The 18,689-nt window shown below is 38.6% G+C and overlaps 2 protein-coding genes across 2 annotated transcripts; one reads left to right on the top strand and one right to left on the bottom strand.

Moving 5' to 3' along the window:
* The first annotated feature begins 6,084 nt into the window (after positions 1–6,084).
* Positions 6,085–12,519, top strand: LOC132617445 (probable protein arginine N-methyltransferase 1). The gene is made up of 9 exons (XM_060332449.1): positions 6,085–6,371; positions 8,641–8,651; positions 8,765–8,920; positions 9,179–9,242; positions 9,337–9,479; positions 10,973–11,060; positions 11,217–11,332; positions 11,445–11,595; positions 12,009–12,519. The coding sequence occupies exons 1-9, from the start codon at positions 6,221–6,223 to the stop codon at positions 12,212–12,214; spliced, it is 1,086 nt and encodes a 361-aa protein (XP_060188432.1). The 5' UTR covers positions 6,085–6,220; the 3' UTR covers positions 12,215–12,519.
* Positions 12,520–13,199: 680 nt separating this feature from the next.
* LOC132618243 (uncharacterized) lies at positions 13,200–17,732 on the bottom strand. Its single transcript, XM_060333301.1, has 7 exons — positions 17,480–17,732; positions 16,568–16,678; positions 15,719–15,787; positions 15,039–15,170; positions 13,971–14,048; positions 13,766–13,879; positions 13,200–13,686 (listed from the first exon to the last, which is right to left on the bottom strand). The coding sequence occupies exons 1-7, from the start codon at positions 17,687–17,689 to the stop codon at positions 13,498–13,500; spliced, it is 903 nt and encodes a 300-aa protein (XP_060189284.1). The 5' UTR covers positions 17,690–17,732; the 3' UTR covers positions 13,200–13,497.
* Positions 17,733–18,689: the final 957 nt, after the last annotated feature.

Below are 18,689 nucleotides of genomic sequence, written 5' to 3'. Positions count from 1 at the left end.
GCCCATGGAATAACCCTGTCTGGGAGGTGTTATAACCCGAAGAATTGGCCCAAGGAGTGCCAAGAAAATAGTAGAACCAAAGAAAGCCCATTATTGAAGGCGAGGCCGAAAACTTCTGGCGCAGGATGCGGCCGAAAGATTACTCTATTGTGGAACATCTCAAGAAGACACCAGCTCAAATATCTGTACTAGCATTATTGCTGAGCTCACCTCAACACCATCTGGCTTTAATAAAAGTGCTAGACGAAGCCCATGTCTCCGCAGGAACAAGTAGTGAAAATCTGGCCAAGATGGTCGCACATGTCATGGGAGAACATCAAATATATTTCACTAGTGAAGAGCTGCCCAGAGAAGGCACAAAGCACTATATATCACAGTCATGTGCCGAAACAAAGTGGTAACCGAGTTATAATCGACAATGGGGCTGGTCTCAACATTTGCCCTGAATCCACTCTCAGCTAATTTGGTTATGACCTTGGGAAGATTTGCCAAAGCCGTACGAATGTAAGAGCGTTTGATGGAGCTCAATGTGATCCCATTGGGGAAGTCGACCTTTATATCCAAATGGGGCCCGCTGAGTTCATCACCGAGTTCCAAGTCATAGAGATAACTGCTAACTATAACTTGTTGTTAGGAAGACCGTGGATTCACATGGCAGGAGCCGTAACGTCCTCACTTAATCAGACTCTAAAGTTCGTATGGGAGGGCCATAAGGTCATAATTCACGGAGAGGGTAGTATCCATAAATGCCGAAACAACTCGGTGCCAGTCATCGAAGAAACTCCCAAAGGAACAGATTTCCACGTGGTGGAACTAGTGGGGGTTGCTCATAAAGAAGATTCTACAAAAGTACCATGCCTGCAGTCTACAATATGATTGCCTCAACTATCCTCCAGAACGAGTTTGAACCCGGGAAAGGCTAAGAAAGAAACCTACACAGCATCATAGAGCCAGTCCCCATTCCTCAATACAATTTCCATTTTGGTTTAGGGTATGTTCCAAATGATGACAAGATCTCTGAAGCCAATAGAAAGAAGAAAGACCCTGCGAAGCTGAGCAAGCCAATTCTAAATCTCTACCAGTCATTCCTATTGAGAATGCCCAAGCCGGATGATGGAAGCATAAAAGAAGGATTAGGGATGCTATTCCGAGAAGAGGATTGACTAGTGGTATTAAAAGAATGCACTTAAGCGCCCACCATCCGCGATGCTTATCTGGGCGATCAACTATCCAACTGGACCTTTACCCCGCTCTTGGCTTTTCAGTAGAGAAATGATGAATTTATGCTTTAAAATCGGTGAGTAATCTGGCGGCGAGAATCAGTCGAGGCCCAATTACTCACCATTTGCACTTTCTGTTACCTCGTAATATTTTCAAAAATGGAAATGACTCGATGTTGATCCGAGTCAGGACCACAGTGTGTACTTCTTTTCAGTCGAAATAAATGAAGTCTCAAGTTATGGAAAATAACCTTTTCTTTTATTTACTTACGCATTGTTTTGTACTAACCTTGCTTTGGATTTTTCACTAATAAAAATAACCAAAAAACCTTAAATGTCATGCATGTCGCAAAACCAATGAGTAAAGTGACGTAGGGGAAGAGGAATACGAAGAGTACGACGAGGAAACAATGTTACCTAAGGGTCTCGTAGAGAAAGTAGAGCAGTTTGAAAATGAGCAAAAATCGAACCTATATGAAACATAAGCAATCAATCTAGGAGATAAGGAAATAATCAAAAAAGCGGGATAAGTGCGCATTTGGAAGCGCCTCAAAAGGAAGAGCTAATAAACCTGCTAAGAGAAGATGTGGACATTTTCGCATGGTCATATGCTGACATGTCGGGGTTAAGTACCAGCATAGTGGCCCACAGACTACCCATCAATGCGAGTTTTGCTCCGATCAAACAGAAAACTAGGAAGTTCAAGCTAGGTCTTAGTATCCGCATCAAGGATGAAGTGGAAAAACAGATTAAGTTCGGAGTAGTGGAAGTAACTTCGTACCCAACATAGTGCCAGTATGTAAAAAAGACGGAAAAATTCGAATATGCGCCGACTACTGGGATCCCAATCGGGCTAGTCCCAAGGACAACTTCCCACTCCAAAACATCTACATACTCATTGATAACTACGCAAAGCACGAGTTACAATCATTCGTGGATTGCTTCACAGGACATCATCAAATCTTGATGAGCGAAGAGGACGCGGAAAAGACAGCCTTCATCACTCCATGGGTAGTGTATCACTGTAGAGTAATGTCGTTTGGTCTCAAGAACGCCGGTGCCACTTACATGAGGGCTATGACCACTATTTTTCATGACATGATCCCCAAGGAAGTCAAAGTGTATATGGATGACGTCATCATCAAGTCGAGAGAAAGCTCAGAGCATATTGCGCTTTTGCGGAAGTTCTTCGACAGACTCCGGAAGTTCAATTTAAAGTTAAATCTGGCCAAGTGTGCGTTTGGAGTACCTACTGGAAAACTATTGGGTTTCATAGTCAGGCCGAGGGGCATAAAGCTAGTCCAATGGAAGATCAAAGCTATCCAAGAGCCACCCCCTCCGAAGCCTAAAAAAAAGGTCACGAGAAAAGAGGTCATGAGCTTCCTAGAAAGGCTAAATTACATTGGACGGTTCATAGCCCAATCTACCATAATTGTGGAACCAATACTCAAGCTGCTAAAGAAGGATGCACTAGCAAAATAGACTGAAGAGTGTCAGAAAGCATTCGGCACCATCAAGAATTACTTGTCCAATCCACTGGTCTTGGTACCTCCTAGGCTTGGGAGCCCGTTGTTGCTATACTTGCCGGTATCGGATAATGCTTTTGGATGCGTGTTAGGACAACATGATGAAATCGGTAAGAAGGAGGGCGCGATTTACTATTTGAGCAAGAAGTTCACCGTCTACGAGGCAAGATACACGCTGGTCGAAAAGACATGTTGTGCCTTGATGTGCATAGCCCAAAAGCTGAGGCATTATTTGTACACTACTCACCTCATATCCAAGATGGATCCACTGAAATACATATTTCGCCAAGCCATGCCTATCGAGAAGTTGGCTAAATGGAAAATGTTATTGAGCGAATTTGACATTGTATACATAGCACAAAAGGCCGTCAAAGGACAAGGATCGGCCGACTTACTGGCTGAAAGCCCAGTAGATGGAGATTTCAAACCACTTCGAACCCACTTCCCAGACGAAGGAGTATTGACGATAGAAAAAGACATAGTCGAGCCCTATTGAGGATGGATATTATTCTTCGACGGTACAGCTAATTACAAGTGTTATGGAATCGGAGTAGTCTTGGTATCAGAAACCGGGCAACATTACCCGATGGCCGCAAAACTCAAGTTACGATGCACCAACAACATGGCAGAATATGAGCTTTGGATATGGACATCCATGAGCTATTGGTCATGGGTGATTCAGATCTGCTAATCCACTAAGTACAAGGTGAGTGGGCCACAAAGAACGCCAAGATCTTGCCATATGTGAACCTTGTACAAAAGTTGTGCAAGAAATTCAGAAAGATTGAATTCAAACATACACCAAGGGCTCAAATGAGTTCGCTGATGCTCTGGCCACCATAGCATCCATGATACAACATCCTGAAAGCAGTCATATTGACCCGTTGGAAATAAGTCTAAAAGAAGAACATGCTTATTGTCCCCATATGGAAGCAAAGGCCGATGGCAAGGCATGGTATATTGACATAAAGGTATATCTGAAATAGGGAGAGTATCCTGACAACACCTCAAGCAACCAAAAGAAAACCATTCGGAGAATGGCTAATGATTCTTCCTGAACAAGAAAATCCTTTACAAAAGTACGCCAGATCTAGGATTACTCAGATGCGTGGATGTCGCCGAAGCCACAAAGTTATTGGAAGAAGTACACGCTGGAACCTGTGGACTTCAAATGAACATGTTCATTTTAGCTATAAAAATCCTCCGATCAGGTTACTACTAGATGACAATAGAAAGCGATTGCTGCAAATTTGTGCAAAGATGCCATCAATGCCAAATCAATGGAGATCTAATCAATGTCCCACTGAGCGAACTCAACGTTATAATCTCACCTTGGTCGTTCGTCACTTAGGGAATGGACATTATTGGACCCATCGAGCCTGCCGCCTCAAATGGATACCGATTCATCTTGGTTGCCATCGATTACTTTACCAAATGAGTGGAAGCTACATCACACAAATCAGTGACAAAGAAAGTGGTAGCCGATTTTGTGCGAAACAACATCATATGCCGTTTCGACATACCAGAGCCCATCATAACGGACAATAGAGCAAATCTGAATAATCACCTGATGAAGGACATCTGTGAACAATTCTGAATAACCTATTAGAATTCAACCGCCTATCGGCCACAAGTGAATAGAGCTGTGGAGGCGGCCAATAAGAATATCAAGAGGATATTAAGGAAATTGACTGACAATTACAAGTGGTCCACAAGGTACTCTCCGGAGGAGCGGTGATACTAGCAGAAATGGACGGCCAAGAGTGGCCAAAGCAATCAACTCATACACAATCAATAGGTACTACGCGTGAAGACACGTTTTTTCAAGTTTGTAATAGTTATTCATTTGCTTGTAATCGTTTTGAAATAGATAGAAAAAACCAAATGATATCCTTATAATATGAACTACGCAATGACCTGATCTCCCAATGGTGGGATACGTAGGCAGTCCATTTGGGACCCGATCGCATTATTGTAAAAAACCAAAAATCAACTACTTTTATTCCGAACTACGTTCGACCTGAGTCCTGCTGCGATGGGATACCTAGGCGCTTTTTGAGCTCGGTCGTACCAAACAAAAAACCCAAGAAACCCTTAGGAAGCCACAGAGATTAGATTTCGAGAAGAGCTTAGAAATGGCACAAGAGCTTACATACCTAACTGGGGCAGAATTTTTGAGAGGATCTCAAAAATTCCTTCAATAAATCCGGCCCAAGAGTTAGCCGGTCCAAAGCCTCAAACTGGGGCAGAAATTTGAGAAGATCTCAAAATTTCTTCCCTCAACAGTTTAGCCTAAGAGCTAACCGACTCAAAACCCTAAACTGGGACAGAAATTTTCAGAGGGTCTCAAAATTTCTTACATCAAGATTCAAACACGAGAGTTCGCCGAAGCAAGATTTAAGCTGGGCTAGAATTTTTGAGAGGGTCTCAAAAATTCCACACAAGGGAGCTGAGGCTTCAACCGTCAGACGCAGTAAAAGGCGGAAGAGTCCTCATTCAAATGCACATGTCATGACAATCAACTTAAACAATTTTCAAATTTACATCTTTTATAAACAAAGGTTTGAAACAATTTATGATCAACGATTTATGAGAATATTTTATTTTAAGATAAACTTAACTTTTAAATTACCGAACCCAAGAGGATCGGGCCTAAGAAACGGATAAGGCGAACAGTTAAGTGTAATCATCAGCCCAATAAGCAGCCCTACTCCCTCTGTCCCAACCTATATGATACTCTTTCCTTTTTGTCAGTGCCAAAAAGAATGACACCTTCTATATTTGGTAATAATTTAACTTTAAAATACCTATTTTACCTTAATAAAATGATTTATCGCCACACAAATATCCATGACTCATTTTAGCCACAAATTTCAAAAGTCTTCCTTTATTTCTTAAACTCCGTGACAAATCAAACACCCTTATAAAAATTGGGACGAATGGAGCAGTAGCGGTACAAAAAACTTTGACAGGACGGAAGAGTTGATGAAAAGAAAAAGTAGGGACTTAATATCAAAATCCAAAAAAAAAAGGACTGGCTTTCAAATTCTTCCTCGGTTTCAATTTATGTGAGCCTATTTTTTTATTAGTTCGTGGCAAAAAGAATGATCCTTTCTATATTTAAAAATAATTTACCTTTATGCAGTGATTTATAGCTCCACAAAATATATATAATTCATTTAACACCACAAATTTAAAAGTTTCTCTTATTTTTTAAATTCTTGTCCAGTCAAATAGATCTACATAAATCGAAACAGAGGGAGTACGATTTAAGACAATGCGGTGCCGTATAGCCAGTTAGCCACTCTCTGATTATGATGTGTGAACAGCCGAGGCAGTAGGCCAAGTTGCTGCCTTGTTGTAAAGTGTTTTACTATAAAACCTCAACTAAAGCCCACACAGCTGAGCACACCTTGCTTAAACCCTAAACAGAAGCCACCCCTTGCTTCTAAAACCCTAAACTTTGAAGAGAAAATGGCAAGCAAATCATCAAAGATGAAATTTGAGTACGAGGAAGATGAAAGCTCCAACGTTGAGGTGGAAGAAGACACTGCCATGTGTGACTCTATGGTGGACAGCGACAAGACTAGTGCTGATTATTACTTCGACTCATATTCTCACTTTGGTAATTTATTTCTAATGGCACTTTTCTCTTCTGTGATGTCTTGCCATTGCTTTATTTTAATGTCAGGGGAAATATTCTCTGTCTCTGTGCGTTTGCTGAGTTATTCGGGTTGCTAATGTGGCCTTAGTAAAAAGTAGTGCTCCCTTTGTTTCAATTTGTTTATCTGATTTTGACTTGACACGGAGTTAAAGAAAATAAATAAGATTTTTTTTGAATTTTATTGTCTTAAACTAAAGATATGAATAATGTACCAAAATGCTCTTTAATCTCGTGTTCTTAAACATGCCGTGTGGAAAGTTGTATTTAAAGAAGGAAAGAAGCATTCTTTCTGAATCAGACTGAAAATGGAAGTAAGACAAACAAATTGACACGGAGGGAGTAGTACTTAACGTATCTGTGTACACATTATGGCATTCCTTTATTTTTTATTTTTTTTATTTTTATCATTCTTGTGGAATGTGCCAGGATGTAGCTTGATTGGGTAATTTCTCTTTGGAAGAGTCAATTTAGTACTTAACTTGGAGACTGTATAAACCTCCTGAGCACCTGACCTTTCTCTATTGTGCAGTAAAAGTATAGAGCTGTGCTTAGACAAGCAAAATCCTCCCTCTGTCTCCTTGAAGAGCACAGAAATATATACTAGTAATAGAACTTTTAGAAGTAGTAATAACTGGTTAGAAGCAGCGGCGCATATTGAATTCCTTGGCCTCCCTTCCAATCTTGATGAGGGTACCACTAACAACTGGACCTCTGAACCTAGGTTCAATGCCTTGCTCGGTAGGTCCTCTTGTTGCTATGATAGCAAAGTACTGATTTTTGGAAGGACTCGTGCTCTTTGGCTGGCTGATCTCCAAACTGCTCCGTAGCTGGCAGTGTCACATGTACCTCTGTCCAAGTATCAACTGTGTTGATTAGTCGCACCCAAGGGCGTGCCCAGTAAAATGAGAGGAGAACCATGATGTCTAAAGTTCTAATCCCAACAAAGGCAAAAAAATTAGGTGTTTTCTTTCCATCTGCCTAGACCTTGGTGGGTAGAGTTCCTTGTACCTATGCTGGTGGGAGGCTAGCAGATATAGTGGAACAATAGAGGTGTGCACAAGCTGGCTCGGACATCCCAAGCCCAATGAGATGAAAAAATTGTGTATACAGGTCCATGATGGACTGATTGGTGTCCGCATCAACACGTCACTTGAGAATACTGACCATATTTGGTATTATGTAATGGTTTCCACCAGCATTGAAGAATACATGATGCATATATCTAGGCTGCCTTCCCTTAGCCGGTCAATCTATGAGGCTAACCATGCCGTGATTCAAGCCAGTCGATTTTGAAATATCAAACCTGATGCCTTTTGATAAACAGGATTATCAAGGTGTACTGTCCTCATTCAATGAAAGCTTCAATTATGCCACCTCTCTTGAAGAAATGACAATGATGCAACAATGGACATTTTGTGTTTCTTTTCGTATTTGTTGCTTGGTTCTATTTTCTATTGTCTTGTGAATTTCAATGTAGAACTTTATTTTGGATGAAAAGTAAAATAATAGAAGAAGCTGGTGGGAGGCTAGCAGATATAGTGGAACAATAGAGGTGTGCACAAGCTGGCTCGGACATCCCAAGCCCAATGAGATGAAAAAATTGTGTATACAGGTCCATGATGGACTGATTGGTGTCCGCATCAACACGTCACTTGAGAATACTGACCATATTTGGTATTATGTAATGGTTTCCACCAGCATTGAAGAATACATGATGCATATATCTAGGCTGCCTTCCCTTAGCCGGTCAATCTATGAGGCTAACCATGCCGTGATTCAAGCCAGTCGATTTTGAAATATCAAACCTGATGCCTTTTGATAAACAGGATTATCAAGGTGTACTGTCCTCATTCAATGAAAGCTTCAATTATGCCACCTCTCTTGAAGAAATGACAATGATGCAACAATGGACATTTTGTGTTTCTTTTCGTATTTGTCGCTTGGTTCTATTTTCTATTGTCTTGTGAATTTCAATGTAGAACTTTATTTTGGATGAAAAGTAAAATAATAGAAGAAGCTTATGGGAAGACTCTAGTTGGTTCTAGATAAGCTGTATTTTCTTATAATTGGTTGCTTCCCCAAATGTTGTTCTTATTAGATATCCTTTTACATGTTGAGCTTAGCCATAATCATACTTGTAGCAACTTATTGACCTTTGAATTTTTTAACCGTCGATGTCTTTTAGTTGGTAAGCTAACTTCCTCCCTTCCTTATATTGATGCTTTTGCAGGTATTCATGAAGTAAGTACTCATATTTCATCATAAAGTGTGGTGGTCTGCTGTTGACGCTGCTTCAGGTTTTGCTTAAATAATCTCCATTCATGGTTCTAAAAGTAAATCTTACTCTATAACAGGAGATGTTAAAGGATGTGGTGAGAACTAAGACTTACCAAGATGTTATTTACAAAAACTCCTTCTTAATCAAGGATAAAGTGGTCCTTGATGTGGGTGCCGGGACGGGAATCCTGTCACTCTTTTGTGCAAAAGTTGGCGCCAAACATGTTTACGCGGTATGGCGTCCATCTCTTGTTCTTGGGCCATAGTATCACTTGTATATTATGTATACTCTTGTTTTTTCTTGATAGTAACATGGTGGCTGTCTTGGTCACCACACACTACATATCAAATGCTATCTACTATGCTCTTCATTATTGAGACGTGCAGCATTACTTCATATGTTGATGTTGAATAAAGTTTTAAGCTTGAAGAAGCTAATGCCAAGCTATCTAATGCAATAGGACTCATCTTTGTCATTTTGAAATTTTCAGATTGAGTGCTCCAGCATGGCTGATATGGCCCAAGAAATTGTAAAAAGCAATGGGTTCTCAGACGGTGAGCTGATTTTATCACTAAGTCATGAACCTTGTGACCCATTTTCTGGTGTGCTTTCGTATTATCTAGCTACTGAGTTTGTTTGCTTTCTCAGTTATAACTGTTATCAAGGGAAAGGTCGAAGAGATTGACCTTCCGGTTCCAAACGTGGATATAATTATTTCTGAGTGGATGGGATACTTTCTACTTTATGAGAACATGTTAAATACTGTCTTGTATGCTCGTGACAAATGGCTGGTAAGCTGCTTTTAGTTGTGACGTTCAAAAAGTTGCTTTTACTTGTGATTGGTTTAGTCCTGTTGCCTTTGCTTAATGCAACATTCAGTTCTTGAAATTTAGGTTTTCTTCTGATATGATCTTATTACTATTATATATAAATATTTTTTTTTTTGAAACTGGTAACTGGTATTATATATAAATATTTTGAGCATACACATATTTATAATTTGAACCATAATAGAATTTCCCCATGGAGTTTGTAACTAATCATCCTTTCTCTGCTTATAACAGTAAATGCCACTAGCTAATTACTATTAGAGGTATTAACAGGATGCCTATCTTCAAATCATCCCCTTGGCTTTTGGTTGGCATCACTTGCATAAGTAGCTCTTTCTTGAGATATTATGTCCATGTAAAATACTAAAAGAAATTATTTCTTTTCAATAGAATATTTAATTCAAAGATAAATCTCGAATCACAGATTTGCATGGTGGATACTTTGTGTTGTTTTTTCTTGTTTATGCAATAAGAAAATATAAAGCTTTTGACATACTGTGTGGGGAACCTGGACAGATGCAGTCCGGGATTGCCTTTTTAAGGGAGAATGGAAATGATGGAAAAGTAAAAGGTATGAGCAGGAAGAAGTGTTGGTAGCAATGAAATATAAGTGGGGAATAAACGAAGAGGGCCCTTGTCCTTTTCCAAGCCATGACACTGTGACATGTGCAACCTCTTCTATATTAATTAGACCAAGCTTATTGATTGAGCTTGGCGATGGGTTCAAAGAAAAAGGCGTGGGTTGCATTCTACTATTGAATGCTAATCTAGACTTTGCCCAACATGGCATCCCCACCAGTCAAACATATTTCAGCTATCATCACTCTTCCTGCATTGATCAAATCTTCACGCTGATCCTTCTCCCTTCCACCCAACACCAAGTTGAACCCCCACAGCCACCAAAAATGGATTTTTTTTAAGGCACACACTCTATTCAAGAAAAAATGTCTGTCTTCTTGGTTGTGCTGAGTTCAAGGTGTTTGCATGCAGAAAAGATTATTAGAGTTTTTTGTATGGTAATTCATTTCCTTCATTGAGGGTTGAGAATTGGAAAGAAAGACGAAGTGTAAGTGGACTATTTGTTTTACCCACGTAATGAGTGAAAAACTGGGAATTTGTCTTCTTAAGATTATGAAACTTGGTACCTGTAATTCAAAATTGGAAAATTTGGTTTTGCTTACAACTATGAGAATTATGGCTGGGTTGTATTATGTTAAAGACCTGGGGTCACTGAAAATTAGTGACTGGATAATGTGCTTTATCCTCTTTTAATGAACTGTTTCTCATTATTGCTTTAAGTAGAGTTCCCCAGGTTAGCTGATTTAACTTGCAAACCACTTTTCTGGCATTTTCCTATTTGCTTCAGTTTTCTTGGGGTTTTGACCTTTTTGTTGGCGAGTTCTACTAAAAAAAGGCCTCTTTTTAATTATATATCCTTTCTTCCGCCTGTACAGGTAAAAGATGGTCTTGTGCTGCCAGATAAAGCTTCTTTGCATTTAACAGCAATTGAAGATGCTGACTACAAGGATGAGAAAATCGAATGTGAGATTGATCGCTTTCACATCTTCTACTTGATGGATATTGAATTTTGTATTTTAGTGCGCACTTTCCATGGGGTTTTTTTAGTTTACACCCGTCCTCTTCATTAATGGGCTAAATTGTCGCCCTGATTCCAATCTCTTTTACATGCTATTGCAGTCTGGAATAGTGTGTATGGTTTTGATATGAGCTGCATTCGGAAGCAAGCTATAATGGAACCACTTGTTGATAATGTAGATCAGAAGCAGATTGTTACAAATTGCCAATTACTCAAGGTAACTAGATCAAATATACTTGTCTCCAAAATTGCTATATTGAATAGCCCGAAAATGTGCTGTGATGTTTTGTCTTTCTTACTGTACTTACAACAGGGTCCTTATTTTATAGACAATGGACATCTCTAAGATGGCTACTGGTGATGCTTCCTTCACAGTTCCGTTTAAGCTAGTCGCAGAACGTGACGATTACATCCATGCCCTTGTAGCTTACTTTGATGTCTCTTTCACGAAGTGTCACAAATTGACGGGCTTCTCCACAGGTTCATAATTTTTTGTGCTTTCTTGTGTCTTGTAGTTTAACTTTTGTGCAATTTTTTTATTTGTTTGTGTTGGGTGGGGAGGAGGGAGATTTGCTGGGAGGGCAGGAGGAGAGGGGAATAGGATAGAGGTGACAACAATGGATCACCTGTGCAGCTCCTTGACTTGCTGCTGTATATTTTTTTGGTGATAGGCGTTTTGGCTTTACGTAGTACGTTCTAATTATTTCATCCGCAGATACATTTATCTAATTTTGTATGAACATTATGGACATGTATGTCTCATGAGATGGGGGATTGGAAACTTATTATCTCACTTAGAGTCCATTCAACTTTCCACTGTCCAAATAAAATAAAAAGGAGAGGGGAAAGGGGAAATATAGTATAGCTAATTCTGACCATGAGAGTATATGCAGGACCAAGGTCTCGTGGCACACACTGGAAGCAAACGGTTCTCTACCTGGAAGAGGTGCTTACTTTATGCCAGGGGGAAGCTGTAGTTGGGAGCATGACTGTGGCGTCTAACAAGAAGAATCCTCGAGATCTTGATATAGTGCTCAAGTACTCAGTAAATGGCCGGCGTTGTTCTGTTTCAAGAACTCAGTCTTATCGGATGCGATGATGCTCTGTTGGAGAGCATACGTTTTCTGCTTGTCCCTCTTTGTCCTAAAGCAGAACGGTTGTTGCACCGGATATCTATATGCAGCACTGATCATTTTCAACCCGGTTCATTTTTCCCAAAGGCAAATACGAGTTTCTGCCTATCGTTTCTGCTGATTCTTTCTCCTACCCAGCTGTGGGTTATTGTCCTTTCTATTTGTGGTTTGCTACACAACTTAGTTTTTTTGGCTGCATTTGTATCTGAGTCCTAAAAGGACAATTTATTTAAAGGGTGCTTATGAAACGATGATATTCTTATTGGTTGTACTACTAAGTACTGTAACTTGGTCCAAGGTTTCAGTCAGCAGTGTAGGACGGACAGCTACCTTGCAAGTGCGGCTTTTCCTTGATAAAGGATCATTGGCACTCCCCCCTTCCTTTTTAGGAGTCCATTTTGCACTCCCCCTTAAAAAGCATTAATTAAGTGTTTATTTTACTAATTATCCTTATTCATGATTCTTCGAATCTAAAGTTGACTACAGAGTTCCAATTAGTTGGAAAATGGTTACTTGTAAAAATTGGAAAACAAATAACTAGTTCTCTTGATATGCTAAAAGTTTTAAGTAAAAGGAAAAAACTTGGTTCAAGTGTACTTGACATGGAAGAATATCATACACAACACGACCTTTGGCTCCAAAACAAACAACACAGTTAGACAACTAGAATGAATGCCCCCCTCCCTCTTCCTCTATTGTGGACAACCTTAGCTCCCTCTGTAAGATTTGTCTCCTACGGCTAGAATGCCTAACAATGATATCCGATTGGCAGCAAGTCTACGAAATTGAATCTAATTGAAAGTGTTGGCAACAACAATTGCACCACAATTTCAAGTAAGTTGAGGTCCGTTATATAAATCTATATGTCCATGTTGCTCCATTTAAACGCATGTTTGTCCAATCCATGTTGCTCCATTTAAACGCATGTTTGTCCAATATTATAATGTAACATTAATAATAAAAATTAAAAATAGTATTAAGTTATCTATAATTTTTTTTGACATATAAATGTATAACAAGATTAAAAGACTTACAAAATATTAGACCTAAAGTAGAAGTACGTGACATCATCTAATCTCTGAAGATGTTGGCAGAGAAACAAAAATCTCGTGGGCAAGGCCATAAGATGAGAATTACAGATATCCAGTCTCTCTTTAGTGGCATAGCTTTGTGTTACTCTTACGATTCAACATCAGACTATATTTTAAGGGGTGAAAAGAAAGAGGAGGAAACAAAGAATTGCTCCTCATTATAGCTCTCCTTTACCGGTTTTAGAACTCTTCTTCCATTGTGCTTTCTTCGCTCCCCACCACTTTCTCATCCTGTAGGATACTCTGTTAGCGTGTTTCTTCAGAGTCTCACTTGTATCCTGAATTCCTTTTGTGATCCGTTGCTTCCAATCATTCTTCTTACTTTCTTTTTCTTTCATAACCTTTCCCTGCACAAAAATGCCATATTAATTGAGCACTTTTGACTGATTTAAAATCAGTCTAGCAAAAGAGACTACTCGTTTGTACCAGCTTTGAGGGGAAGTCCCCTTCATCATCATCATCAACATCTTCATCACCGAACTTTTGGTTCATCAAATCTTCCCTGGAATACATTTGCATACCGGGGGCTCCAGGCATACCCTGAAGCAAAATGTAGTCAATTTCAGATTTTCTATGACAGGCATATTATGGAAGGAAATCATGCAGTTGACACCTATGTAAAGAAAATTACCTGCATGGATCGCATTAGCTTTTCCATTTCAGCCTCTTTTGAGGACTTGGCAACAAAAGGTTCTCCTGGGACTCTATTCTGAAGCAAAAGAAGAGAGAATCACCAACTGTGTGAAAGCTAATCTTATTGCTTATTTAACTGTTTAAATCAACATGTAGCATCTAGATAGTCAAGAATTTATCACAGAACATGCTATATAATGCTTAAAATAAATAGCCTCCAGCCAAATAATTATGAAATGCTCAGATGTATTCTTGATAGGAAGAAAGAATCACCAAACTGTGAATGTGAAACCTAATCTTATTGCTTATTTAACTGCTAAATCAACATGTAGCACCTAGATAGTCAAGAATTTATCACAGTAATTGCTATACAATGCTTAAAATAAATAGCCTCCAGCCAAATAATTATGAAATGCTCAGACGTATTCTTGATGGGGAAAATCCGTCATTAAAGGTTTTCCAAGTGAAAGGACCTATATTACTATATTAACATAACTTTGCATAATGATGTATCCCTCTAGCCCAGCACTTCCAAAAGGTTTTCGTCCATAAATTAGCACCTTTTCATATCGTCCTCACTATGACCATGCTTATTTTCTATGATTTAGCTACTTAATTTTCAATCAGTTTACTCTGTAGATGTAGTCTCTTAGTATTGCTAGCAACCAATTTCATTTTTTTTCCCAAAAAGGAAGGAAACTATTACATGTATATAGTTTTTCATCACATCACTCGCACATATTTCTGTGTATCCAATAACCAAATATTTTAAAACAGCATGTGCTCAAGCACAGCTCACTCTTGCTACAGTTGAGTTACTGGCATAAACCAACTATATGTCTGATAGAAGATGCAGCTTAGCAGTCAAAGATTACAACAAAAAATGAAAGCATTTTGGATGTGGTCTATCTTTCATGTCTATAGAACAAGGACTATGTGCTATATTTTTCACAAAACCAGATAACCAGTGGGGCCAGAAGGCACGAGGAAGGAGAAGAAACGCACAGAATTTCAGATATTGAATGAAGGTACATTTAAACCTCAGTGTCATAAAGCTTGACATTACCTTAGGAACTGGAGGTGGTGCCTTACTACAAGCTTTGGTCAAATCCTTGCAAAGAAAACTTTTCAAAGAATCAAGATCTGGTTTGTTGTTGTATAAATATTCTGCCACATCCGTATCAGAATAGTCCATGACCTGCAAAATATGAAGAAAGATAATTGCTGCAAGAAAATAGTTTGCTTGTCTTAACTCTTACACAAGACAGCAACATATAGAACCTATTTACAAGACAAGTTATACTTTGCACAATGTTGGCACATGAATCAACTTCACAAACCTAACACTACTAGCAGAGGCGAAAGGATAGAAAGGAAGCTCTAAGGTTTGAATCAAAGCACTTCCAGCAGTTAAATAAGCACCACCACTCTCACTGAAGCAAAAAGAAACATTTTCAAGAGCGACATGCACAATGCTGTCAATTTTTTAGCTTAGGAAGCCAATGAGTATGGATATCGTTATAAACGTGATCAAATCATAATTGCACTAGGAGAGGAAATTGGGAAGGAGATGAGCTTTTTATTTGGAAAAAAGTTTAAAAACACTTCTGTAGCTGCAGAGTCAAATGTAAGTGTGCACGTGCATCATGTCATTATGAACATACGATCCCTTTAAGCATTCATGAAACAAGTGTTTGTTTGCATCACTGCTAATACCAAATGCACAACATAAGTAGGATAACTTACATCTTGACAAGCACGCTCTAATGTTTTGCATTCCGAATTACATTGTCCTTCAGAGTCTTGTTCAAGCAGCTGAACATTGGTAATGTCAAATAAGAATCCTCTCAGAAATATATAAAATGATGAACCTGATGCCCACCGCCAAAACTTCAATAATTCTTTCAAATTAAAAGCTACACTGTGCAAGTAATAGCATAGGAAATACAGTGTTTGGCGACAGAGTTGTCAATTGCTGACAATGAATGAAACATAGATGTGTTTAACTTTCCAGCAGCCTAATTAGAAAAGCTACACTGAAGGATGGTTTGGTTGCTGGCTAGGAAGTGAATTATTTATGTACTAAAACCAGCATAACTAGTACTTACCATGTTTGGTAGCTGTAAAGAAATGGATTTTGGGCCTAAGTCAACCCCAAAAGCTAGCTCATGAGGGGAGGATTGTCCAAGTACAAATAAGGAGACCAATTACCCATCCCACTACCAATGGAGGACTTCAAACAGTAGCATTTTAGTTGCTATCTACAATCTTGCATAACTAAAACATGTACAAGTTATGAGTCAATTTATGTATTATTTTATGCAGGAATCATGACCCCTGATTGTATACCAACAATGGTGGACCTATATTGTAGCTACTAGGGGCACAAGCACCCATTGTTTTTCACCAAAACACTATATTTTCACATCAGATACTACTAATAACTTACAAAATATTGGCTGAGCACCCAATCTCAAAGTAGCTCTTTGAGATTTAACACAGTTAAGCCCAATTCACCAAAAAGAAGTTATATCGTAAAGAAGATCGACAAAGCCATTATATAAGTAAAAAAAGACAGGCTTGCAGAATTCTTACCTCCAACCTATCTCCTTGTTCAACTATATCAATTTTAAGGATCCAATCAGCTTCCTGCTTCTTTAAATTACATACATTCTCTGAAATCTCTATTATCTGATACTCCGAGATCTGACATCATCAAACCATATCCATTGCATCAGACAAACAGAAGAATTAAACAAAATAAAAACAAACTCCAACAAAACAATACTCCTTAAAAGCAAATATCAACATATCATCCAATAACCATCAAGAAACTTACATGTCCAATCAGTATTCTGAATTCTAATCAATCCAACCTTCAAGAACACCAAACTATAGGGTTGATTTCTCACATGGTCACTCAATTAATAATTACTATCTCAAAAAATCACCTTTCTTCTTGATTCCAATTTCCTTCAACAAAGAAAGCGACTTTCTAAGATAATAACTATTACTCCCTACGTCCAATTTATGTATCACACTTTCCTTTTCAGTTTGTCCCCAAAAAAATTTCACATTTCTATATTTAGAAACAATTTAACTTTACGATATGATATGATTTACAGAAGCTTGTTTTGGATCACAAATCTTAAAAGTTTTTCTTTCTTTCTTAAATCCCGTGCCTAGTCAAATGGTGTCAGATAAATTGGTACGGAGGGAGTAGTTGAGTGATCGTATGAGAAATCAACTATCAAATTATACATAAATTGAACTTTTAAGAACACCAAACTATAGGGTTGATTTCTCAAATGGTCGCTCAACTAATAGTTATTATCTCAGAAAGTATTTCTCACCCCTCTTCTTAATTCTAATTTCCTTCAAACAAAAAAAGCGACTTTCTGAGATAATAACTATTAGTCTAGTGACCATATGAGGAAATCAACTCCCGAACTATAGATTATACATAAATTGAGCTCAAGAAAAGGGAACCCCAGATGAGAAAGTTACCTTCTTTGGTGAGATCTCAATTTGTTTGTTCTGAACTTGATTGTACAGCTGATATGCCAGTTTCTCACACACCTGACATTTTATATAGGGAATGTCTTCTTTTCTAGCTACCCCTACTGCTTTCTTTGTGCATTCAACAATCGGAAACCATATTGTTAACACCGTTAATGATAACAGCAATAACAATGCAACCTTATCAAATTTCGCCATTGGTTCAGTCAACAAAGATTTCGAAATTCGAATACTTTCACTGAACAGTTCTGTTAAGATTTAAGGAGGAGACCTCGTACGATGTCGTTGGTCTTCTTACGTGTCTAGTTGTTTCCTATTGGCTGTTGCTTTCCTACGTGTCAAGGGCCCCCACTATTTCAGCCATTTGGACTGAAACATACACGTGTCATGTGCTTCTTATGCTGGCACACAATAAGGAATTACACTGCCGATGCATAGGAAAAATAGCCACTCTCCTAAACGCGAGTTTTTAGCCAAAATAGTCCCTTATTTATCCACGGGACTAGGTCTATTTTTGTCCATTAAATATAATCCTGAGTATCTTTACTCTCTTAATTTTGCTAAAGTGGAGAATTTTTGGTCCAACTAACATAATGTACTTATTAACTAACTAACTAACTAACAACAACAACATATCCAGTAAATTCCCACAATATGGGTCTGGGGAGGGTACAGTGTACGCAGACCTTACCCGAGGCTGTTTCCAAAAGACCCTCGGCTCAAGAGAGAACAAAACAAAAGGTCAGATAAGGACAAGCATAACAAAACAATATGAAAACGAGAAACAACAAAAGCGAGAGAATCATGATAAACAGTAGCTACCATAAATAAATAAGATACTCAAAGTACAAGACCCAACAATATAAGCAGAAATTAGATGGCAATAAACGAATGAGCAAACTACAACTACTAGGACGAAAGAAGTAAGCGAGACTACCTCCTAACCTTCTATCCTAATCTGAGTCCTGCACAATCTCCTATCTAAGGTCATGTCCTCGGTAAGCTAAAACTGCGCCTTGTCCTGTCTTATTAACTGAGTACTTATTAACTAACGGTAACTAAAAAAAGCAAGGAAAAATCGATCCACTATTGGAGACTCCCCAAAACTGACCTATTCAGTCGGTTTGATCCAAAAAAAGTTAATTTTTTTTTTAATAAAATCGACCGAGCTCCATCGGTCCTTTTTAAACAAAAAAAA

The sequence above is a fragment of the Lycium barbarum genome, chromosome 11, assembly GCF_019175385.1.
Source record: "Lycium barbarum isolate Lr01 chromosome 11, ASM1917538v2, whole genome shotgun sequence".
In the NCBI taxonomy this organism is placed as follows: Eukaryota; Viridiplantae; Streptophyta; class Magnoliopsida; order Solanales; family Solanaceae; genus Lycium; species Lycium barbarum.
The sequence above is the reverse complement of the archived record's forward strand: the minus strand, read 5'-3'. Positions and strand labels throughout refer to the sequence as shown.

What these genes read in the sequence shown, in the direction of transcription:
- LOC132617445 (XM_060332449.1), top strand. Translation starts at nt 6,221, where the DNA reads ATGGCAAGCAAATCATCAAAGATGAAATTTGAGTACGAGGAAGATGAA. An exon ending in CAAGGATGAGAAAATCGAAT is followed by an intron (nt 11,061 to 11,216) that starts GTGAGATTGATC and finishes ATGCTATTGCAG; the next exon opens with TCTGGAATAGTGTGTATGGT. An exon ending in ATTGACGGGCTTCTCCACAG is followed by an intron (nt 11,596 to 12,008) that starts GTTCATAATTTT and finishes GAGTATATGCAG; the next exon opens with GACCAAGGTCTCGTGGCACA.
- LOC132618243 (XM_060333301.1), bottom strand. Translation starts at nt 17,689, where the DNA reads ATGGCGAAATTTGATAAGGTTGCATTGTTATTGCTGTTATCATTAACG. An exon ending in TAGAGCGTGCTTGTCAAGAT is followed by an intron (nt 15,171 to 15,718) that starts GTAAGTTATCCT and finishes CATATTTTGCAG; the next exon opens with GTCATGGACTATTCTGATAC. An exon ending in AGCTAATGCGATCCATGCAG is followed by an intron (nt 13,880 to 13,970) that starts GTAATTTTCTTT and finishes ATTTTGCTTCAG; the next exon opens with GGTATGCCTGGAGCCCCCGG.